This window comes from Arvicanthis niloticus, chromosome 5, assembly GCF_011762505.2.
Source record: "Arvicanthis niloticus isolate mArvNil1 chromosome 5, mArvNil1.pat.X, whole genome shotgun sequence".
Lineage (NCBI taxonomy): Eukaryota > Metazoa > Chordata > Mammalia > Rodentia > Muridae > Arvicanthis > Arvicanthis niloticus.
In genome coordinates, this window is record NC_047662.1 from 18,668,437 (window position 1) to 18,693,758 (window position 25,322).

The following is a 25,322-nucleotide window of genomic DNA, read 5'->3' on the forward strand; positions in this document are numbered from 1 at the left end:
TTACCAGAGCTGCCATTATTTAATGCCCAATTATCACAACAGAATGAAACTTGCTGGTTGTTCAAGGCAGGACTTTGGGTAAAACCAGGAGGTAGGTGACCCACATGGAATCCCAACCCAGGGACTCCAGACCGCCCCCTCCCAACCCCAGGCATCCTCAAAACAATCAAAACCCACAAGACTTCATATCTCCCAGGAGCCAGAGACTGGCCAGACCAGTAGCCACAATGATCCCTGAAGAGCCTTGTAGGCGAAGCGATGGCCTGGGTGAGGTGAGGCCTCGGGTACGACAGAAACCAAACACACTGCTTCTAATCAACCCCAGAGGGTTCAGATGTGCTAAAGCTACAGAACACCAGATGCCAGCATGAGCAAACTCTGTACAACACCAATCTGTGCAGAAGAGAGGCTGAGAACACACAGGGAGGGGAAACCAAGCTGCACCCCCTGTAAACTCCCAAAACTCCCGCTCCTCACAGCCACACGAGCTGGCCATGCCACCACGGAGAAGGGACTTATCCTGACATCTTCATGGTGCATTTCCAAGCCTATTTACAAGTTTAATTCTACTAAGTGCTCTGGGGTCCCCAGGGACATCACCAGAGGACACTGGTGGGGCTGGGAAACCTCCCTGAAGAAAGTATCCCCCTCAGAAAGAAACTGGTATCTTTCCCACCCTAGCATGAAAGTTTCCTAGGGCCTAAAAGACATAACACTCAAAACAGTGTTCCAAACGGGGTACACCCCATTCTTTTAAAGCACTCGAAGAAACTTAGAGGTCTCAAGTATCATTGGCAAGAAAGAGGCATGAGCTTGTTTCCCATGCTAGCCTTGGGCTTCTCCCAGAAGGTCCAGCCCCTTGACCAGGCAGGGTTGAAAAGAGACCGCACAGAGAGCAAAAGGCAGCTGCTGGGAAGGCCTCCATCCATCCCTGTGCTGGGCCTTTGGTGACTGAACTTGAATCTGGACTGCATTCTCAACCTCACTGCAGACAGGAACTACAGCCCTCTTCCCCCACGCTAGCTCTCCACCCAGAGCCCAAGGCACAGAGGTCAGGCATCTCTGTTCTCGGAGTTGGCGAATAGCTAAATGGCAAAGACCAGGAAACAGCAGTGCCGCCTCCAGCCTCACGTGCGTCAAACCAGATCCCAGGTCGCACCCTCATCACTCAAGGGTCCCCTTGTGTCTAGAGTACACTGGGTTTCCAGGTGGTCTGAGAAACCCCCATGCTTAGTAGAGACCAAGGACATCTCTGTGGCAGGTGTGTCCAACCTGCAGCATGGGCCACAGACACCTACAAACACAGCCCAACACAAAGTTGTAAACGTACTTAAAACATGAGATTTTTTTTTTCTTTTTTTGGTAGCTTATCTATGCAGTTCTTGAGGGTAAACTTTAGGGACAACAAGGTCACATATGTCAAAAGGTTGGACACTTGGTGTAAAAGTAGACAAATTTCAAGTGGGGGAGTTGTGAGTCACTGACCACTCCTTGGACAGGACTAACTTTGTGGACCCAGGAAGCTGAGCCAGGGGTAAGACAAATTAACCCAAACGGGCACCAGTACATATTAGTTCTACATCCAAACTTCAAAATGCCAGTCAGCTAGCTAGGAGCTACCTGGCATAGCCAACTTCATCTTTCAAATCAATTTAATGCTACAAACTTACAATAACAAAAAAGTGCTGCCCCACTGAGCCCCTGAGGAACCCAGGCTCCCTGAGGGTAGGTGGAAGGCCTCTCAGACCCCCTCACCCCTGGGTCACTTCTCTAGACACATGGCCTTGGTTAAGCTCCATCCCCAGAAAGATAAGGGAGAAAAGCAGACTCCTGTCCGACCACAGGAACCCTGGATGGTCAGTCTATGGGAAAAAACAAGTGAGACCCAGAGCTCTTTCCAGATCCCCATGCCAGGAGAGATGGCAGGTGCCGGCCTATCTCCTCATGAGCTGCTGAGGCCTAGTGTGCAGGGAAGAGCACTCCACCCCTGCCCCATCTCCCTCCTCAGCACTCCAGCGGGGGGGGAAGGTGCAAACCTGCTTCCAAACTCCTGTCACATCTGACCTTGGAAGTGAAATGAGGGCTCGAGACAGTGGATGTTTAAGGAACTTCTCCCTCCAACAACCGCAAGAAACAAAATAATCCAGTGAAGCAAGGGCAGCCCCCAAGATGTTTCTCGTTTCTTCTCACACTTCTCTCTGCCTCCACCTTCCAAGTCTCTGACCAAGACAGAAGCTCTGAGGAAGGGCATCCAGGAGCCATGACACACACATGCCTCCTGCTTTTCCCAGCTCTTCTGGGCTTGTTCCTGAAGGTCTACATTTATATTCTGAGACTCAGGAAAGATAAGAGATCCAACAGGAAGCGAGCCTCCTTGGCTACCTCCCCCAGGATAGCTACTGGAACCTTCTCTAGGATGGAGGAGATGGAGGATCTCAAGCCGATGCCTTGGCTGGGCCCGGCACTTACTAAAATCACAAAGCCTAAGTGCAATTAATATTCAAGCAAACTGGATAGTCTCCTCAAGACCCAGGTACCACTTATGGTGCCAGGGGTCAAGGAGTTAGCCTAGACCCCTGGAAACCTAGAGGTGCCCTTAGGCACCGAACATGGGTAGGCCTGTCTGAGGAGAAACTAGAACAAATCTCCCTGCTAAAACTCAGGGTGGACAAACAAACACAACTCAACTTGAAATAAATACAAAGGCGTTAAGTGCTTCTTGAAAAAGCCAGGGCCCTACTGCCCCTCAGGAGGCAGTGGACCCTTTCCCTGAACATGGCCACCTGCACCTGTAGTCCTTCATGAAGGGGTCAGAGGTCAGACGAGGAGGATCAGGGCTTAGCCCGATACACTCCTCAGCCATATCCTCCACATCTCCCTAGCTGGCCTCCACCCGAAGGAAGGCTGGAATGGAGTCGCTTGCATACGGAGGGTGACACCTGGTGTCCAGTGTCCCCAATCTGGGCAGAGAGCCTGTCAATCTGTCTGTGAGGAGGTAGAGACAGATGCAGGACTCTTCAATTAATCAACAGGTCCCCAAGGTCATAGGAGTCGAAGAGGTCACTGATACCCTCCCCCTCATCCATGCCCCACAGGTACTCGTCCTGGTCCAAGGGCGGAGAGAAACTGATGAGAGGGGAGCTGGCCGCCAGGATTGGGGACAGGAACTGGTCCTCAGTCTGTTGCAGAAGTGGGTGTGACAGCTCCAGCATGTTGTCAGTGGCTTCCAAGGGGACGAGCGATGGTGCTGGCGGCGGTGGCAGTGGTGGCGGTGGTGGTACCGGCTCAGGCATCAGTACTGGTTTTGGAGACAAATATATACAAGAGTCATGTCTGGCCTTGAGTAACAGGCCAGTCTTCTTGCTCTCCAGATGACTGGCCTCTCCTCCATCTATTTCACTTAATGGCCTGGGGACACCCGATCTCTCCTGGCACCAGTCACAGAAACCTCATTCTCCCGTTCTCTTCTTCTCCTCCCCTCCACTGGGAACAGTGACCTGCTCCCAAAAAACCTACCCTGCCCAGACTTCTGTATCCAGTCCACTTTGCTACCCTACAGGACTGCTACTGAAGCCAGTTTTTTGGTTCCTACATTTCCAGCTTCCCCAACTCCCCTTACATCAGCACACTCATGACACCCCGATAATACCTATCTTTAAAAAGCATTCCCCTGGGCTGAAGAGGTAGGGCAGTTTGCCGTTCATACAGAGGGCCTGAGTTGGGTTCACAGGATCTATGCATGGCAGTTTACAATGAGTTCCTGATCCCAGAGATTAGATGCCTTCCTTGGCCTCTGAGTACTTGTGTTCATATGCACACACCCCACACAAATAAGCAACAGAAGATAAAATAAGCCTTTTTTTTTTATAAAAGCATTGACCCTCTCATCCCCAAGGGGTTGTCCTTTCAACAAATGGTCCCAGGAGAGTGGGATGTCCATGTGCAGAGGAATGAAGGTGGACCCTTATACCATTTCTCAAAATTAGCTCAAAGTGGACGAAAGACCAAACACAAGATCTCAATCTATTAAATTCTTACAGGAAAACCTAGAGCAAAGTTTCATGCCAAGTACGGTGGCTTATACCTCTCATTCTGGCCCTTGGCAGGCAGAGGCAGAAGCATCATACATTTGAGACTACAGAACAAGATCCTGAAGCAAAACAAGGGCTGGGAAGATAGCTTAGTGGTTAAAACTGCCTGCCCTGCAGGGAGGAGGACCTGAGTTCGAATCCCCAGTGCCCACATAAAAGCTAGCATGGCTGTGAGTGCCTATAACCCTAAGATTGGAAGACAGAGACAGGTGGATCCTGAGAGCTCACAGGCCTGCCAGTCTGGCCAAATAATAGCAATTTCAGATGTAACGACTCCATCTCAAGACAACAACTCAGAGGGTGATAGAGGAAGACACCTAATGTCTGCTCTGCGTCTGCACAGGTGTGACTGTGTATGCAGTTATACGCACGCGCGCACGCACACACACACACACACACACACACACACCGCATCAGTTATAACCACCACCATCACTGAAGCTTGGGGCTGAGGAGCATTTGTCTAGTATGCACGGGCCCCGGTTTCGATCCCCGGCACATCACAATCATACCACATTGCTGAGATTACTGCAAGGGGCCTGGCCAAGGGAACAAGAATGTGGCTGCAAACCCCGACCCCACTTCTTATCAGCTGTGGACTTGGTACCCCAGCCTCCTCAGGAGGCTTAAGTGGAATCATGGGGAGCGGAAACTGAGGCAAGGCTTGGAAGGCCCTAGGGTAAGGTGAACCCTGTTCTCCTTCCTGCTGCTGATCACCACCAGACTGGGGCCATTCTTTGTAATACCTATTGCTCTTCCTGCTCTGAACAGCTATATGTTTTTCTCCATTAAAAAAAAAAGATATATATATATATTTTGTAGTCTTCAGACACACACCAGAAGAGGGCATTGGATCCCATTACAGATGGTTGTGAGCCACCATGTGGTTGCTGGGAATTGAACTCAGGACCTCTGGAACAGCAGTCAGTGCTCATAACTGCTGAGCCATCTCTCCAGTTCTCAGAACAGCTCTAAACTACAGTAGGCCCAACATGGGTGCTCAGTTCATATTAATTATATATAAAAACCACACTCTGGTGGCGTCATCCAGTGGGAATAGGCCCTGCAATGTCCAGGAGAGGCTGTGTGTATGTGCGCACGCGTGCCCTTGCACATGCTAGGCAGGCACTCGACTACTTAACTACATTCTTAACCCTCTCTATGCCTGTTAGAGGCAGGGTCTGAATACGTCACTGAGTCTGTCCTTGAACTCACTATCATCCTGGCAAGCCTCCCACCTATAACCCTCCTGTTTCAGTATCCCAAGAAGTGGGGAATCACGGGCTCTTGCCACTAGACCAGGTGAGTATTTATGTGTTTGTTTATCTATGTATCTCTTGAGTCTGGGTCTTACTGTGTTGCCAGGGTTGGCCCTGAATTTCTAGCTTCAAGCACTTTTCCTCCTCATTTGTCTTCAAAGCCTGGAACTACAGGCTCCAACCCACGTCTCCCAATTTCAGATCCTGTAACTCAGAATGTCAGAGCCAGGATAGAAGTTAGAGGCAACACTTACTCCAGCCCCTTCTGTAATCAGGAAACTGAGATTACAACAGGTTAGCAACTCCCCCAGAGATGCTAAAACCTTAAATCCCAAGACTGCACTCTCCGCTTTGGGCCTGGCCTCTGGCTCTCACTCCTCAAAAAAGACTCTGCTTTAGGGCTGGAGTGGTGGCTCAGAGGCTAAGACTTGCACTGGCTGATTTTGAAGAGGATGTAAGATTGGTCCCTAGCACCTACATGAAGGTTTACTACTGCCTGTCTCTGGCTCCAGGATCTCATGTCCTCTTCTGCCCTCTGACTGGTACTGTACACATGTGACATGCAGGTGCGTGTGCGTGTACACACACACACACACACACACACAGCCAAATACTCACACACATAAAATAAAAATAAGCAAATCTTTAAAAAACAGCGACAACCAAAAACCTCTACTTTAAGCTGGAACACACAGCCCATATCTGTATCTTTGTAAATGAGTGTGCACAGAAGTGTGAGTCAGGGTGCATATAAATGTATGTATGTGAGTGTGCATGTAAGTGTATTGTGTGAGTGTGCATGGAAGTATGTATGTGAGAGTGTGCATGTTAAGTGTATGTATGTGAGTGTGCATGTAAGTGTATGTATGTGAGTGTGCATGTAAGTGTATTGTGTGAGTGTGCATGTAAGTATGTATGTGAGAGTGTGCATGTTAAGTGTATGTATGTGAGTGTGCATGGAAGTGTATGTGTGTGAGTGCACACCTTCATAACACTTTCCTTTTCATACTTTCAGTGTAAGTGTGTAAGCGTACACCTTCAAAGCAATTTCCTTTTCCTCCCTTCACTGGGGAGAAGGTAGCAAGCAAACTTCTCCGCCCTTGCCTGCCCCAGGGCCTCCAGGTTTTCTTGCCTGCCCTATCATTGGAGTCAGAACCCAGGGCCTCAGTGGCCAGGGCAGTGCCCTACCCCTAAACTCAGCTGTGGCCTCTGGGCTTCAGGTCTTATACCAGAAAGCTGACAGGAAGCTTTTACCCCTGTCTCCTCGCAAGGTCTCCGAGGACAGCTAACGTGCAGGAAGTTCTAACTCTGGAGAGCAATGTACTCGTTGACAGCTGAGCGAGAGGGCAGGTTGAGAGGGTGGGGCACAGGAGGCACAGGTCTGGGTTAAAAGATAGTGACTAGGGAGGTGCCCAAAGAGACAGATGGCTGGCACACAGAGAAGCCCTGGTCCCTGAACAACAACACTAGAGAGATCCCTGGAAGAGTAAAAAGCATGGGTTCTTGTCCCAGATCTTCTATCAACTTGCTGTAAGACCCTAAGGAAGCCACTTGCTGTCTCTGGGCTTTAATAGAACCATATAGAATGAGCTCAAGGACAAGAAGCTTCTGTAAAGGGCTGGACAGTGTTTCCTGTTTGGGGGGACATGTGCAGCGGGTGTAACACAGTTGCCCTCTTCCCAACTCTTTTTTTTTTTTTTTTTTTTAAGGTTTATTGACTATATTTTAAGTGTATAAGCATTTTGCCTGCATGTGTGAATGGTACCATATACATGTAGTGTCAGCATAAGTCAGAAGAGGGCGTCAGATCCCCCAGAACTGGAGTTATAATCACCATGTAAATGCCAGTAATTGAACTCATGTCCTCTGCAAAACCGGCAAATGTTAGGGGCTGGAGAGATGGCTCAGAGGTTAAGAGCACTGACTGCTCTTCTTAAAGGACCCAGGTTCAATTCCCAGCACCCACATGGGAGCTCACAAGCATCTGTAATGGGATCTGATTCTCTCTCTTTTGTGTGTGTGTGTGTGTGTGTGTGTAAAGACAGATCACTCAATAGATGTGTAAATAAATAAATGTTCCTAACATCTGAGCCATCTCTCTAGCCCCGCTCCTCAACCCTTGAAAAGTGTAAAAACCAAGCTAGGGTGTGTAGCTCAGTGATAGAGGGTGTGCCTGGCATGTGCAAAATCCTGGGTTCAGTTCCTAGCTCAACCAACTCAATAAAAAGAAAAATGAAATTCAAAATCGTCATTAGCTTTCTGGCCTTAGACGGAAGTCAACCTCTGTTCTGTAGAACTTCACACCAGGCCTTTACTGCCAGACCAATCCTAGATTTCCTTTCTTCAGACACTATGGTTCAAGGCACTACGGGACAAGGCGCATGCAGCAAAGCCTACTGACTTGAGTTCAAGCCCAGGCCCCGCAGGGTAGAAAGAGGAAAAACCATTTCCTGAAAATTATTCCCTGACTTCTACATGTGGGTGGTACGCACACCACCACCCCTGTAACTATAACAAAAATTAAACAACAAACCACCAGGGTTCTACTTCAGAACGTTTTTTTAAAAAAACAAAAGTATAATGCTAGCCTCCACAGTCTGGAAGAACCCGTTCATGTGACCTGAGGCAGAATCTCAGTAGAAGGCAAGGCCATTCTGCAGAGGTGGCTTTTGGCTCCCTTGAGTCATTAGCTGTACCACTCATGTCCCAGCCAGGTGTAGGCCCAGCAGCCAGGAGCCCTTCTTGGTTTATCCTGTGCCCGTGGACACAGCACCGGGCCCCTGTAGACCAAAGGTCAAGACACCACTGGGCTGCCTCCCAGCCGTCTGTCCTTGGCTAAATTGTGTCATCTCTCCACCTTGGTTATCTAATGCTAAACCAGGAGAGATGAGACCTCCTTCAAGGTGTGGTGTGGAAAGGGACAGCCCAATATGGAGTCATGGTAGAAAAAACAAAAAACAAAAAACAAAAAACAAAAAACAAAAAAAAACAAACAAACAAACAAAAAAAACTGCTTAGCTACTGTCAGCAGAGAAAGTTCTGAGCCTTCCTCTGGAAATCCAGTTAAGCAGGTATAGAGGTAACCCCTTAGTAATCCCACCACTGGGAAGAAGACAGAGGACCTCAGCTATGACTTGGGTTAGAGATCTTGTATCAAACAATTAAAAAAAGACCTGGGGCCAGTGAGATGGTTTTGCAGGTAAAGTCTACCGATCTAGGTTCAATCCTTAGGCTCCACATGGTGCAAGGAAAGTTGTCCTCTGACCTCCACAAGTGTCATGGCATGCTCCTGCCCACGTATACACACATCTACATATATAACAATAAATAAATGTAAACTAAATAGATAAATAAGTAATTTGTAAACCAGCAATAACGACTCAGACTAGGGACTCAGTTGGTAGGATGCGTGCAAAGCCCTGGGTTTGCTTCCCAACAATACACACGCTAAGCGTAATGGTGCATATAACTCTCTAATTCTAGCACTCAGGGGTTAGGGCTAAGAGGATGAGAATTTATCCTCAGACTCAGAAAGTTTGAGGCTAGCCTGAGCTACGTGAGACCCTATGTCAGAACAAAACAAAAAAACCTCACCAGGAACAGTGGCATATGCCTTTAGTCTCAAAACTCAAGGCAGAGACTATCTCGGAGAGTTTAAAGCCAGACTAATCTTCAGATAATGACCAAGGATATAACGGTAATTGCAAAGGTTTCTAGTTCGCTGGGGTTTTTTGGTGGTAGCATCGAGTGTTCAGTAGCTAAAGTGTGTAATCGAAGGTGAAGCTCCACAGCTTCAGAATGACTATTTAAAACTAATCTTAGCCCTGCGGTGGTAGTGCAGGGCTTTAACCCTAGCACTCAGGACACAGAAGCAGGCGGATTTCCACGTTTGAGGCCAGCCTTGTCTACAGAGTGAGTTCTAGGCCAGCCAGGGCCACACAGAGAAACCCTGTCTCAGAAAAAAACAAAAACAAAATTGTATTTGTGTTATGTGTATGAGTATGCTGCATGTGTGTATGTGTATGTGTGAATGTGTGTATGTATGTATGTGTGTGTATGTATGTGTGTGTGTGTATGCATGGTGTATATATGTGTGTGTGTATGTGTGTGTATGTATGCATGTGTGTATCTGTGTGTATGTATGTATGTATGTATGTATGTGTGTATATGTGTGTGTGTATGTATGTATGTATGTATGCATGTATGTATGTGCATTGTGTGGGGAGTGTGTGTGTGGTGCGTATGTGCGTACAAGTGTGTGTGCATCTGTGTGTATGTGAGTGTATGAGTGATGTGTGTGTGCATGTGTACATGTGCATGTGTGTATGAGTACATGTGTGTCCTCACACTTATTTGCTGGGAGGTACCCGAAAAAGCATTGGCTCCTCTGGAGCCATACTTATGGATGGCTGTAAGACACCATGTGGGTGTTGGGAACCGAACCTTCGCCCTTTAGTGCTCTCAGCTGCTGAGCCATCTCTTCAGCCTTGGCTATCCTAATGGTACAGAAGTATATTGAAATGTATAGACTTCGGGTTTGGTTCATTTCGGTGCATGGTGTTTTTTTATTTACAAAGTCTTTATGATAAACTTTTAATTAAAATATTTTAAAAACCCACAGGCCGAGGCTGTGGCTCGGTGCCCACTTACCTAGGATGCATCATGCCTGGGTTCAACTCCCACCCCACACACATGCCACCACTTACCGTGGCTTCCTGATTGCCACGTGCTTGGCTGCGAGCCACCCTCACAGCGGTTAGGGCAGTAGAGATGACAGTTATTGCCAGGCCAAGCATTCAGTTTACATTAGTTCACTAATCCTTTTACTAACCTAAGAGTTAAACATTAACTACTCTTGCCCAACTTACAGACAAGGAAATGGAAGCAGAAGTTGTCGGAGGGGATAAGCAGCTGAGCTGCCCCAGAGCAGCCCCCGATCCCCGGTGAGACAGGGAGACATGCAGACTTCGCAAAGCGTGAAGCTCAGTGATTACATCTGAGGACACTGGGCTCCTCTGCTGGGAGTATGCTGGGTAACCGACAAATGCAGAAGGAACTAGAGCCACGCCCACCTACCCCTCTCCCAGGGGAGGCCTACCTGAAGACTCTATAGTCTCTGCCATCCCAGAGTCAGTGCTGCAGCTGGGCTGAGCGCAGTCAGGGACGGGGCTCTGGGTAGAGGTGGAGGGGAGGGTCTCCTTGGCAGGACTGTCTGGCTCCTGCCCCTCCTCCGGGCACAGGTAGACTTCAATGGGGCCTTGGGTACTCTTTAGATAAATCTGCAGGTTCTCCTGGAGGAGGAAGAGAAACCATCTTACAATGCTGGACACAGACCCACAGGTCAGGTGGTTGGAATGGACACAGGTAGCACTACCCACGCAAGCAAGCTCAGCCCAAGCCTGACACCGCCCTGCCCTGCTAGAAGGACATCACCATTCCACTGTCCGGCCTGCACGTCTCCTTGTATGGAGGACACCTTGATTTTCCTTAGACGAAGTCAGCTTTCCCTACATACGTCCTGCCATGAAGACTATGGAAATCACCCTCCAACTCCAGGGGCCCTACTTGTGATGCAGCTAGGAGAGTCAGGGTTATGTGGCTCCTTCACGGTGTCACAAGGCTGAGGTCAATCGAACCAGCATTAGGCACAGGACTCTGGCTGGACATGAGAACAGAAGGTCCCTTCCTACTAGGGTGGCTGAGCTGATGTCACAGGAGCTTTCTACCACAGGAGGGGAGCCCTCTTGAGAACAGCAGGGAGAGGCAGGCAGGGGTAGACAACCCTAGGCAGACGGGAAGCATGACTGAGTCACTGAATTAAACTTTGTCTCCAATCTTCAGATCCTAGGCTTGTCACTGGTCTTCCCCTTGCCCACTGGCTTAAACCAGTTGGACTGGGTTTCCCCATCCCTGCCCCTTTCCACTGTGTTTCTATATAAGACACAGTGAATACTCATACACACACACACACACACACACACACACACACACACACACACACGTAGTTCAGGTCTCTATGCATCACTTCCCTTGGCAGAAACCCTTGTAACTTCTGATACGTAGTTTACCTGTCACATTGCCTGGGTCTCCTGCAACACACTAGGTCCTGAGCTGAGGGGTGGGGCTTACCTCTGCAGTACGGGTTCCTTCAAATACATCGTTTCTGGATGTGCCACACCCGAAAACAAGTTGAACAGCACATTCTTCGGTAAAGCTTAGGATGCCAACAGGCTGGCATCTAGCTCACTTGGTGGAGGGTTTGCCTGGCAGGTATAAGGCCCTGGGCTCCAGCCCCCGGACTATCTAAACAGGTGCTAAATGTGCTTATAATCCCAGTATTCTGGAAGCAGAGGCAAGAGGACCAGAATTTCAAGGTTGTCTTTGGTTACATAGTGAGTTTGTGAGGAATGTTGTTAAAGACGGACCAGAGAACTGAGATTTAGTGTGGTTAAAAAAAAAAAAAAAAAAAGAAGGATCTAGTCTAGCTAGTCTGGGGCTCATGAGGAAGGAAGTGACTCAGGCCTCAGCCTCAAACTGAAAGCTGAGGATGGCCAGCAGTCCACCAGCAGGGAGAGGAACAGTGTGTGTGAAGGCCCTACACTGAGGAGGCTGAGTTCCAGACAGGCTGACGTGGCCAAGAACAGAGATATGAAGGCGGCTTAGGAGAGGAGATCAGGGACTCTTCTGGGCTCAGAGCACCACAGGCTTTACAGGAGTATGAAAGATTTCAGTCTGGAGCTAGAGAGATAGCTCAGTGGTTTAAGGGTGCCCACTGCTCTTCCAGGGAACCCAGATTTGACTCCCAGAGTACCCACATGGCAATTAACAAGAGCCTGAAACTCCAGCTGCAAGGAGACCCAATGCCCTCTTCCGATCTCCAGGCACAGCATGCACATAACACACAGACAACATATGCAGGCAAAACACCCAGACATATACATAAAAATCTAAATAAGTCTCCAGAAATTAATAAAAAAAATAAAGAAAGAAAGAATTTTGGTCTTGGAATAGAGATCCCTTAACAGAAAAATACCTTCTGTCAAGACTAATAAAATGTGAATGAGAAAACTGACTCCCACTAGTTGTCCACACGTGCGCGTGCGCAAACACACACACACACACACATACACACACACACACACTCTCTCTCTCTCACACACACACACAGTGACTAGATAAATTTAAAATTAAAAATTTTTTTTAAAATTTGATCTTGTGCCAAGGAATGATAGTATCTGCCTTTAATGCCAGCACTTAAGAGGCAGAGAGGCAGGAAGACCATGAATTTGGGGTTAGGCTGGGATACACAGTGTGTTTAAAGCCAGGCTGACCCACATAGACAGGCCCTGTTTCAAGGGTACAGCCCAGTTGTAGAGAGTGTACTAGCACATAGAAGCACTGGGCTCCATCCTCAGCACTGAAGGCCTCAGTCCTCACCTTCAAGGAGTAAGGACTCTTTCCAGCCCTAACTGCAAAGAAGAAAATCCTTGTAGAATCAGAGATGCCCTCAGGCCAGAACTTAGTCTCCATTGTTTCTGGTCCAGTTTCGGACACTTCTGCCCTAGACCCCAGAGTGGACCAGTGGAGCCTGGGTCTAGGAGTGCCAGACAGACTACAGAGCCACCCAGGACCTTCCCACCCTACCCTCCACCCTTCTCACCTCCGGTCTGTCCGGTACTTCCAACCTTGTCTGTGGAGGGGCCTTGACCGCAATCACTGTCTGCTCCTTGAAGTTACCAACAGCACGGATATCCTGGTAGGTCACGTAGGCCAGTGTAGGGGCAGGAAAGTTAAGAAAAGCAGCCTAGTCGAAATGTACATCCCAGCAAATGACCATAGACTGTTCTTTGAGTGGCACAAGCAACCTTCCATCCCTGGAAGCAAACAGACTGCATACCCAGGGTCAGTGTGGCTGTTTGCAACTGCAAGGAAATGGGATTGGCTTAGAACCCATCAACAGATGAACTGACGCTGAAAATATAGTTTGTTCTCAACGAATTATATCAGCAAAAAAGAAAATGAAACAGGAAATATACAGGAAAATGCTATAGGAAGTAAGGTAACTCAGGCTTAAAGAAACAAACGTTGGTCTGGCCGTGATGGTGGTGCACACCTTTAATCGCAGCACTCAGGGGGCCGAAGCAGGTGGATCTCTGAGTTTCTGAGACCAGCCTGGTCTACAGAGGGAGTTCTAGGATAGCCCGGTTACACAGAGAAACCTTTGTCTCAAAACAAAACAAAACAAAAAATAATAATAAAAATAAAATAAACCAATCCTCTCCCAAAAAGAGAGACCCTGTTCTCTCTTATGTGTAGCTCCTAACTGCTCATTTTTATGTGTGTGTTATATATAAGTGGGGGAGGGTAGTGGTCAGAAAACTAGAAAGAGAAGGTGGGGGAAGCTTTAAGGAAGGAAGTGGGAAGGGTAATAGAACACAAGTAATGGAATATGGAAGCCAAAGTGGGAATCCTAGGGGTAGGTTACAAGAGGCAGGAGAGTAGAGGTAAGAAGCAAGCAAACCAAGGAAAAATGCTGGCCAGGAGCTAGCAGCTTGCCTGAATGGCAGCTGCCTGGGAGGCCTTAGAGGTTGGACTCTTGCTGCAAAGTGGCCCCCAAACCTGGGGAAGTCTGTAGGTCACGGTTTCTCATGCTAAAGAGCAATGAATATATAATTCAGAAAGCCAGGTGTGAGGGTAACTTTAAACTCAAGCTGGGACGATCCAGTCAAAGAAAATAGTTCAGGGTGCCAGCTTTTTTTGCTCTCTTTGGGGTTACAAGATTTAATGAGAGGGGCAGGGGCTGGAGGGCAGGGATAAAGCCCTCAACTGTCACACACAAGGCCCTACGCTGGACCCTTCTGGAAGCCAAAAGGGGGATTCTAGGATTGGATTACTAGTAGAGGGTGGGGGAAAGAGACAGTGGGGGATGAGAAGGTCAACCTCAGTTAAGTACATGTTTTTAGAAATATACGCTGGCGGGGCTGGAGAGATGGCTCAGTGGTTAAGAGCACTGACTGTTCTTCCAGAGGTCCTGAGTTCAATTCCCAGCAACCACATGGTGGTTCCGATGCACTCTGAAGACAGCTATAGTATACTCATATAAATACAATAAACAAATCTTCTTTTTTTTTTTTTTTTTTTTTTTTGGTTTTTCGAGACAGGGTTTCTCTGTGTAGTCCTGACTGTCCTGGAACTCACTCTGTAGACCAGGCTGGCCTCGAACTCAGAAATCCACCTGCCTCTGCCTCCCAAGTGCTGGGATTAAAGGCATGTGCCACCACTGCCCAGCAACAAATCTTAAAAAAATAAAATAAAATACTACGAACTGCCAGAGCTCAGCCTGAAGGACCTGAGTTTGATCTTCAAACCCCACATGGTAAAAGAATTGACTCCTGAAAGTTGTTCTCAGACCTGCACACATGAGTCCTGGCATGCGTGTACCTACATACATGCAAACAAACTAAATAAAATAAGGTCAAGGCCAGCCTGGCCTACATAGTGAATTCTAGGAGAGCCAGGGCTATCAAGAGAGACACCTGTGCACAGTAGTGCACCCCTTTAATTCTAGCACTTGGGAGGCAGAGGCAGGCAGATCTCTGAGTTCGAGGCCAGCCTGGTCTACAGAGCAAGTTTCAGGACAGTTGGGGCTAAACAGAGAACCATGTCTCAGGGAAAGAAAGAAAGAAAGAGAGAGAGAGAGAGAGAGAGAGAGAGAGAGAGAGAGAGAGAGAGAAGGAGGAAGGATATGTAGAGGTGGGGAGGGGCTGTTTTGGGGAGGCTGGGAGAGAGAAATTGAAAGTACATATGATCAATGTATACCATGTATGAAACCTTCAAAGACTAAATAAAGGGAGAAGAAATACAAAACAAACTCTATGGGCCAGTGAGATGCAGCAGGGAATAAAGACACTTGCCTGCAAGCACACCAATTTGGGACCTCCGTGGTAGAAGGAGGGAACCAACTCCCATAAGCTGTCCTCTGGCCTCCATACATATCCCACAATGCACCCCTCCACACACAAATAAAGCATAACTGAAAAATAAATTACAGACTGGATCCAAACACCCATTGTAAGTTTTATCAACATATACAGTGGGTACCAACCATAGTACCTAAATCTCCTCGGCAGGATCTCACAAAAGAAAAAACCCAAAAGAAACCCCACACTTCCCTACACTTGACAGGGAGATACAGATGTGACTGTCCCCTAGAGGGAGCTAGTACCTGTAAGGCGGTAAGAAATCAACTGCGTGAACACCCAGCAGCCCTGCTCCCCCACCCCCAACCCCCACGCAGAAAGGATATTTCTTGTTGGCATTATCTTCAGTCAGGTGCTTGAAAGTCAGCGAGCAACTCTGAATGAGCTGGTCCAAGGTCTGCTCCGCGTTCATCAGCTCCTTCAGCTCCTGCCCCAGCTGCTGCTGCTTGGTGGGTCGGGTGGGGTCTTCAAATATTCCCCTGCCTCTGGGAACAGACCAACCCCCAACGTCATGGTCCCCACCTCAGGGCTGCCCTACACAACTGCATAGCGGGGCTGGCGAAGCCCCAAGGCAGGGCTAGTCACCAGCAGCGCCCCCTCCCGTTATGCAAGTCAGTGGGGATGCCCAGCTCCCTGGGAACGATCATGGACTAGCACTTGAAGTTTGTGGGTAGGTTAGAGATAAGAAGCTTGAACCCTAGCGTCCAATCCTTAGGCCCCAGCCTCCATCCAATGGTAAGAAGTTGTTGACTTTAGCCTTGGCTCCGCTCCTGGGTTTCCTTAAGGGTTCATGCCGGGTGCTTTCAGATCCTGGAGCAGTGGGGAGGAGTCTGAACCATACCTGAGCAATTCCCAAAGGCCTTCCTAAGTCAAGAGGGGGATCCTAGGACCCCTAATACAAGGAGTTAGGGTCCTCTCTGGCCTGTACAACCCCTAGAACTCCTCCGCTCTGCCCAGTCCCTAGGCTCGCTCTCGCTACTACGCCAGCATTTAACACCTGCTCCACCCCCACTCAAACACACAGGCTATGCCCCTTTGGCCACCTACCATCAACCACCACCCCCACCCTGTCCTTGTGCGAATTGCCTGTTGCTGGGGAGGGCACCCTAAAACTCACACCTATTGGCTACTGGTCCTGGCCCCGCCCCCCAACACATGCACCCATTGGATGGTGCCACGGCCGGGCCCAGCACTCACACCCACTGGATGTTGTTTTTGGACTTCTTGCGGATGAGCTGGATGCCCTCCAGCACGTTGGTGATGTCATATATGCGCCGCTTCTGCACATCCAGCACCTCGGCTGCCCAGTTCAGGTCCAGGACTCCATCCTCCGACTCGCTCAGGAGGTAAATAAACTTCTTGGTCAGCAGCCCCAGAGACGTGTCATAGCGTGTCTTCTCCCCAGGAGACTTGGGGGCTGAGGAGAAAAAGACCCCACTCACACACTGCTCTGGGGGAGCCAGCCTGGATTCTCTCCATGAGTTCAGATCCATTCAGAAAACACCTTTTCCCACTCTTCACCGAGAGCTGTCTAGCGCGGAGAGCACCCAGGCAGGGGGTTCTCCACTGCCACAAAGCCCTGCAACCTGTAGCAGCCCCGGGGGAAGGAGACTTGCTCCAGGTCTCTCCACTAGGGTGCGCTGTCGAGACCGGAAGCCAAGGGTCTCGACTCCCGGTTCAGAGTACCTTTCCACCATAGCTCAGAGCAGATAGCAACAGCTCCGACAACTGCCTACTGTTGGGAGGGGCACTTGTTCCGGGCACTTTCCTTAAGGGAATACCCTACAAGGCAGTACAGAAGCACAGACTGGTTAAGTCATTTGTTCGTTTCACTCAGCAGATGGCAAAGTAGGATTCAAATCCAGGCAGGCTCCAGCTTTCCTCCTCAAATCACCCTCTCCTAACAATTATACCAGGAATTAGGAGTTACGCTTGGGAGGAAAGGACAAGCCTGGATTTGAGAGCATTTTTATAGATCCACACTTGCCTTTTCTTTCCATGTGTAGCCCGATAATTATCTGAGGGGAATCGTCTAACATCAAACATCAAATGGGGGCCACGTCCATGGAAAAGGTCCCTTTCTCAACTAAGATGCTGTTGCGACATCACTTCTCAGCTGAAGCGAATTAAAACCACAAGGGGACTTTTGCAATCAAATGACTTTAAGTCTCACAGAAGTTGGCGTCCAAACTAGTCATGAGAACTAAGTTTTAGTCTCAGATCCCCCAAGAAGGGGACTTGAGAACCCCTTAACACGCAGAGGCCAAGCATTTGACACACATACGGCTTACTCCAGTTTTGTGTTCATGGCAGACATTAATAATCGATCAGTATATTATTCTCTGTGGTCCTACTGAGCTTTGGGTCCTTCAGTCTTGGTTCTAGGTCACCTCCAATCAACCAACTGGAGAGTAAACTTCCTCATCATCCTGATCTACCTGTGCCTCCGTTACAAGAGATAATGAGGGGTCAGAGGAACATCAGATGGGAGTCCTTACCTGCATCCTTAATTCCTGACATATACATTCTACCCAATCTCATGCCCTCATTAGGTCTCTGGGTAAATCCATATATCTCCGAGACATACTGGCTTAAACTCCCAAGTTAACCAGAATATTGACTGGAAAAATCTCAGAGGTAGGAATCCCCTCCACCTTAGCTTTAGAAAGGCTCCAGCCCTGTGGTTCTCAATCTTCCAAATGGTGCAAACCTTTAATACAGTTCCTTATGTTGTGGTGACTCACAAGCATAAAATTATTTTTGCTACTACTTCATAACTGTGATCTCCCTACTTTATGAATCATAAGGTAAATATCTGTGTTTTCTGGTGGCCTTAGGTGACCCTGTGAAAGAGGCATTTGACCTCTTCCCTGGCTCAGGGGTCTCGACCCACAGGTTGAAAACGATTGTTCTAGCCGGACAGCCTGGAAACCTTCGGGTGGTATGGGCTGGATTATTAAAAGTTTTGCTTCCTTTGAATCACTTAGCAATCTGTATGTGGGAGGCAGACCCTGGTTAGCTACTAATTCTCCCAGAGTTCTCTTTTAGAAAAGGTCTGACTAACACAAATATGAAAACTTAAAAAAAAACCAAAACAAAAAAAAAAAAACTAAGCTCCCAAATAAACACTAGTCATGGTGGTTAGCTTTGCGGGGGGCAGGTGCCCAGAGTACAGGAAGCCATTCGAGGCCTTGGTCCTGACTCCACTGACTAGCTGTGTGACCCTGGCCTATCTACTGAACAGAATCAAGTGTGAGAATACACAGGAAACCTTGGAAAAGGAAACTGTCTGATAGCCTCCTGTGCTAGTGACTCTGGTAGGGCCTCCTGCCTGTGACACACACACACACACACACACACACACACACACACACCCATAGGTGCCCATTGGAAACTCTTACTTTTGGGGCTTGGCAAACCATCCACACGGATGCACTTCCCCTTGGGAGTCCGGAATTCAGGGACCGCAGGCCTCCCAATGCCCTCCAGGTCCAGCTTCCTTTTGGCCTTTGACAGACAGGGAGAGAAGAGAAGAGGAAGAGTTAGAGAATCAGGCCTTCCTTGGCCTTTTTTATGAACTGCAGCAAGGCCAAGAAAGCCATCAACAGCCATCTCCTATACGCTTGCCATAAGCCCTCGATATGGCTTGGCCAGCTGAACTTGGTGAGGAAATTTCAATGCCCACTGAAGTGAGTGCCACATTTTCTGACAGGCAAATAAAATCTCCACCTCTGTGGTCCAGACCCTAGAGGCACTACCAAATGCAAAACACACAGACAGACAGACAGACACACACACAAACACATAAACACACACACACATACACACACATGAAGAAGTGGGCGGGACCTAAACCACATCAGGCTGGGGACCTGTCCCTTTCAGAAGCTGCTGGTTCCAACAGACCTGGTGCCCATCACAGCTCCACAGCTGGCCCTTATCAGGGTGGGGCCAGCATCCGCCCAGGCCCAGGGGACTTCCTGGCGCAGTGCCACACCCCAGGGAGGTGCCCACATTAGGAAACAGTGCAAACACTCTCCCCCTCCCCGTTTGGGCTCCAGCTTGAGGATCCAGGGCCTCCTGAATGAACTGCTTGTCATTCTTTCTTTACTGAGACACAATGAGTCCTTCCCCAGTGTCTTGAGGACAAGCAGCTGAGGCCCGGCCGCCCCTCCCCGTTCCCGCCAAGCTTGGGAAACACCTGCTGGGGAAACCAAACCACAGCCCATCTGCTCAGCTCTACCCAGACACCACCCACCACCACCACCACCACCACAGGGCCACAATGAGGCTTCGAGTTGCATTGCCCGGAAAGGGCCTCCCTGATGGTTTAAGGCTGGGCAGGGGTGGGGCAGAGACACCAGGGCACTGGGACACTGGGCAAAGGGCCAGCTGGAATCTCCAGCAAGTCTGAAGTCTCACTGTGTGACCTAGAGACATGTACCACCATTGCTAAGGGCCTCAGTTTCCTGCTCAGTAAAATGGGCAGAACATCACAACCTGGAGGGCTGTGGCAGGGGCTCCTGTGAAGTTCTCAGTGGGAGATACACAGTAGGGGCTCAGGAAATACAGTCTATTCCCCAAACACCATCCCAGCATCTTCCTGGACACACCCTCTGGTGCCATAGAGCCTGTTTCCTTCCTTCCCTGACCCCTAGATACCTCCACCGGCTTGAGAGATCTGTTTTAACACTTGGTGGTGAGGTCACGCTCGGCAGGGCTGAGCCTTCTAACTGCTGCTGAGTACAGCTGGCCTGACAGGTGTCAGCCCCCTCCCTGGCTCCTGCCCCCTCCAGGAAGTCTCCCTGGACTGGCACAAGAATTCTGCTTCCTGGAGCTTGAATGTCTAACTTCTCTCCTCCACGCCTCCATACCAAGGCTCACACAGAATCCAAACACTTGTCTGCTCATCCCTCTGAAAGAGTCTCCTGAGTATTCTTCAGCTACCTCTCAACCGACCAAGTCCTAGACTCTAGGGAGGCAGCCCCATCCTGTCACCAGAGAGAGCTCACCCTGCATCAGGGACCCACTGAGACCCACTATATAATCCAAGCTAAGCTCCAGCACTCAACTCTAATTAAGCCTCCAGCTCCACCAGTACCCATTGTATAGCTGTTATAATCGAGGCCAGGTGGGCTCGACGGACTCTGTCTTGATCAAAATGGTTCATTCGAGCTCCCTCCCACCAAACAAGGGCAAGCTGACAAAAGGACTGACTGGTCAAGCCTGGTTCCAGCTCATCCTATACTCCAGACCCCCCATCAGAATCTCACTGGCCGCCTGCAAGGCAGGGGGCACGGACCAGCCTGTCACATTCTCTCATAATCCTGAAGTGTATCAGCATGGACACTCTGTCTTGACAGACAAGTGGGTACAGAGAGGTCAAGTCACACAGACAAAAAGCAAAGCCAGGGTGTGGACCCAGGTCTGTCCAACTCCAAAGCCACGTGCCAGGCAGGCTCCAAGAGCCATCCATGCACACTCCCCCAGGAACTGCTAGAATGTGGACCAAGGTCCTGCTATGCCATCTGCTCCCAGCACCTCACATGTTTGTTCACACGCTGCCTCCTCCTCTCTCACCCTCCCTCACTAGGTGCACACTCATTGCAACCCCAGGGTCTCTAAGTAGCAATGTGTCCCCCAACTAAGGACACCAGCCTAACACCTTTGGGTGCTGCCCAGAAAGAAGTCAGCATGCGGTTGGGTTGAGTTTGCAAAGGCCAGGTGGCACCAGGAGAGGCTGAGCACGAGCCATGGGGTCAGATGGGGTCAAAGCTAGACCTCTCCCTCCTTAGCTGGGTGAGCTGGGAGGTCAGATAACCTTGACCCACTTACAGAGTTGGGCCAGTCTGCTTATGCCGAGGAGTCAGTAAGGCAATGCGGCAGGCTGGGGCAGCGGCTGCTGCCACTCAGCCATGGGTATCCCCCTGAGTGAAGCTCAAGGGTGAACTTTGACAAGACAGCAGGGGCCAGGGAGAGCAAAGGTCTGTGACCACACCCAGAGGCCAGGGAGCGACTCTAATCTGGACCCCCTGAAGCAGTCCCCGGTTAGGATTTAATCTACTTGCCAAGCCTTTAAGTGTAGAACACACCCCTTGCTCCGGAGCCCCAGAGGAACAGAGGAGCTGGCAGGAAAACAGAGGGAGCACAGGGATCAGAGAAGGGAAACGACATGCCCAAGGTCACACAGGCAGGGACCTGGGTCTCCTTTCCAATCTAGGGCAGGCACTGGGGTGAAAATAAACTTAGGGACCACTTTGCTGTTAGCTCCAAAGGACAGCCTAGGACATGTCACCCTATCCCTTGAGCCTATATGTCATCTCCTGGCCTGGTGTGGGTAGAGTTGTTTTTTTGGTTTTTTAAATAAAATGTTTGTCTTACAGTCGAAGCCATTGGAGAGGCTGAGGCAGAATCCCTTTGTTTGTTTTGAGACAGGGTCTCATTGTGTAGCCCTGGCTGTCTAAGCACTCTCTATGTAGACCAGGCTGTCCTCAAAACTCACAGATCCACCTGCCTCTGCCTCCAGAGTACTGGGATTAAAGACCTGTGCCACCACTCTCAGCTGGATCTGGAATGTTCAACAATCTTCCTGCCTCAGTTTCCCCAGTGCTAGGACTTCAGGAGTGTATGCCCAGCTTAGCTAGATCATTTGAGCCTAGAGATTCAGGACCAGCCTGGCAACAGCAGACCCTATCTCAACAACAGCCAGGTGTGTGGCACAGGCCTTTAATCCCAGCACTCAGGAGGCAGAAGCAGGTGACTCTCTGAGTTCAAGGCCAACCTGGTCTACACAGTGAGTTCCTAGACAGTCATGTGGACAACACAGACAAATTAAGAGGCAAAGAGAAACATAGAAGAGCCCCCCCCCCCCCCGTCCTCACAGAAACCAGCTGTAGGACCCACAGAAAATGCCAGGAGCCTGGCCAGAGGTGAGACTCAAGGGAATGTTTTGGAGTCTTTGCTAGCAGACACAGCAGGACCAGTGGGCAGGAAAGGAGAGCTAAGTCCTGGTCTGGCTTCTGCATCTTCACAGTTGTCACCCCTTCAGAGGCCAGGTCCCCAACAAATCTTGCTCACCCCACACTTTGCAGCCACAAAGCAGAAGGCCACACCCAGGGTTGGGTTTGGAGCAGCTCCAGGTCACACCCTTGTAAAATGAGTAAGCGTAAGCAGGGGGTTAGGCCTGCCCATGGGGCACTGGGGCCCCAGCATCTGGAGATGGACCAGAGATGGTCTCTGGGCCTGGCAGGCTTTTAGGGAGTCTGATGCAAGGATGACACCCCCACTTCTTGGCCTTGTGAGTTGGGCAAGTGACTTCACCTCGGCTTGGTTGCCTCACCTATAGAGAGCCTCGTCCCTTAACCAAGATAACTGGTGCAGAGTGCCAAGCAGTGTCTGGCATGCAAGAGCCACTCTGGCTAAGGTCCCTGAGCCCGCCCCTGGGAGGGTAGAACAGACAGATGCAGAGTTGGTGGGGAAGTTCAAAACCCCAGCTGTTACTGACACTCCACATCCAAAAGCAGGTGGTCAAAGGAGAGATTAGCCCTCCAGAGTCCCCTTTCCCGGGGGCACTTAGCTCCTGAAACGAGCAGTTCAGGGGCAAAGCAGGGCTGCGTGGAGAGAGCTGACATGTGGGTCATTTCTCTGAATGGCCTCTGACCCGCAGTTTTCCACTTCTACAACATGAAGGTTCTTCCTGTTCAATTTACTTCACAAGCTAACACAAATGCATTCGGCTGGAAAATGCTGAAGACCAGACGGAGCAACAGTTACCCTCAATTTCTTGACCTATAAAATGGGCATGACAACACAGCCATGTGCCACTTCCCGTGCTCCCAGGAAAGGGATCATGGGAGGTAAAAATAAAGCTTTCTGCCTTTTCCAAAGGCAGAAAATGAGGCTCTGCCCGTAGCCAGAGAGTTGATCTCTGTAGCTCCTAAAACCACGGAGCTCTGAGCCTGCCCTGGAGGGGTAGAACAGACAGATCCACAGGCTGGCTAGACAAAATGCCCCGGGGACACAGGGTGGTCTTATCCCTGTCCCTAGACTTACCATATCCTACAAATATCATCTCCCCTCCTTGACACCTGCTTCCAAACCTGGAACTGGAAGTAACAGAGGAGACAAGCCAAGGACGGTATATTTTCTAGAAGAGGAAACGGGGTGGGGGGTGGGGCTGTCAAGATGGCTCAGTGGGTAGAGAGCCAAACAGCTTGAGTTTGATCCCCAGGACCCACTCAGGGAAAAAACAAACAAACAAAAAGCAAAACAACTCTGAAAAGTTGTTGCTCTGACCACCAAACGCAACGTGACACAAACAGTCCCATCCCTCACATAAATGTAAGTTTAAAACCTTTAAAAAAAAAAAAAAAAAGGAGAGGAAACAGAGGCCCTGAGTTATCCAAATATACACAGTGATGACCAGAGCTGAAACAAGCCACCCCAACCCTCCCTCCAACTTCCTCAGGCCTTTCCTATCCATTTCCACACACCCTGTATTCCAGTCCATCGATACCACACCAGGCTCTGCCTGACAACACATCTGCAGCACTACGGAGGACACAGTCCATCTGAACAGGAAACCCAAGAGTCTAACCCCATTTGCATCTGCTACTGGCTATTTCGGTGGATGACCAGGCTGTGGGGAGGACCTGAGGACCACACGTGAGAAAGAGCTGGCTAGACAACTTTGTCCATACCAGGCTGGACCAAGAGACCTATCCGGATTTAAAGTCACCAGGAAATCCCACAGGCCAAGCCCCTGGCCTGAAATAGCAGGTGTTGGCTCTGTCGTAAACAATGAAAGAATGAATGAACTGTAGCAACGCCGATGCCTAGTGGGCTCCCTCAAGGTCACGCAGGCGCTCGGGGCACTGGGCTGGGTCTCCAGGCTCCCTTTCCAGTGCTCTTTGCACTCCGCAACAGCAGGCGAGATTACTTCATGGAGTCGGAAAATGAAGGGGTTCTCTCTGTTGCCAGTCCCGCTTCCCCACTTGAACCAGCTGTAATCAAGCTGTACGGCGTCCCAAGCACCCTCTCTCCTTTTTCCCCACCCAGACACGTATACGGGAAGTACGGGGGGTCCCCAGCATTACCGGCAGCCGGCCTGCGGGTACACATCGCACAATTTGGCCCTCGGGTCCGTGGGGAGTGGCATCCAGGCAGGTGCCCAGCGCCGCAGAGGAAGGCACCGTCTGCGTGTAAAGCGAAGTGTAGTAGGTGGTGGCGGTGGTGGCCGGGCAGAGCTGGGGGCTGCTCAGACCCGAAGGCCACAGCTCGGTGGGGTTCAACGTCGGCAAGCTCTTTGTGGGTTGCGCCGTGGCCGGAGCCAGAGTCCGCGGCGCGCGCAGCATGGCGAGTGCGGCGCCCCCTACCCACTCGGGTCTGGCGCGCGCGCGCGGGGCACCTGCGGGCTTTGCAGCCGGCTGCACCGCGGACGCCGGGAGCAGCCGCCAATGGACGCCCGCGGGGCAAGGCCGGACCCTCCCCTCCTGGCCCGCCGCCCAGCGCTGCGGAGCTCTGAGATCGCCACTCGGAGATCGCGTGGCGCGGGTGGCACTGCCAGGGGCTGGCCCGGCCCGGCCCGCGCCTCGAATGTCTGGGCACCTGGGGTCGCCCCGGTGCGTGAAAGCGTCCCGGGATGCCCACGGACTCCGCCAACACGCGTGTGCTCTGACCCGCGAAGGGTGTCCTGTGCGCCCCGCTGAGCTCTCCGTTCACCCTCTAGTTCCCGTCCCTTGCTTGGACTCCCTTTTCTTTTCTTTTTTTCTTCTTTCTTTTTTTTTTTTCTTTTCTTTCTTTTTTTTTTTTTCTTTTCTTTTTTTTTTTTTTTTTTTTAGCGCCAAACTATGTGCCGCCAAATTCGGATCTCCCGCGGAAAATGCCGCGCCTCGATTGGCTGCTACAACATATATAGGCTCCTCCTCCCACCCCCGGAAAGGCTTAGACCCAGAAACAACGATTACGACAGGAGCTTAGTGGCTTAAAGGGGC

General features: G+C 50.1%; 1 protein-coding gene across 5 annotated transcripts; it reads right to left on the reverse strand.

Moving 5' to 3' along the window:
• Positions 1-25,063, reverse strand: E2f2 (E2F transcription factor 2). 5 transcript variants are annotated; one of them, XM_076933955.1, is made up of 7 exons: positions 24,426-25,063; positions 18,732-18,837; positions 16,528-16,747; positions 15,656-15,815; positions 13,011-13,124; positions 10,449-10,641; positions 1-3,298 (listed from the first exon to the last, which is right to left on the reverse strand). In XM_076933955.1, the coding sequence occupies exons 1-7, from the start codon at positions 24,681-24,683 to the stop codon at positions 3,018-3,020; spliced, it is 1,332 nt and encodes a 443-aa protein (XP_076790070.1). In that variant the 5' UTR covers positions 24,684-25,063; the 3' UTR covers positions 1-3,017. The 5 variants fall into 5 exon arrangements, with proteins under 5 accessions (XP_076790070.1, XP_076790073.1, XP_076790071.1 ...); XM_076933958.1 differs by lacking the exon at positions 24,426-25,063 and adding an exon at positions 23,383-23,401; XM_076933956.1 differs by lacking the exon at positions 24,426-25,063 and adding an exon at positions 19,155-19,337.
• Positions 25,064-25,322: the final 259 nt, after the last annotated feature.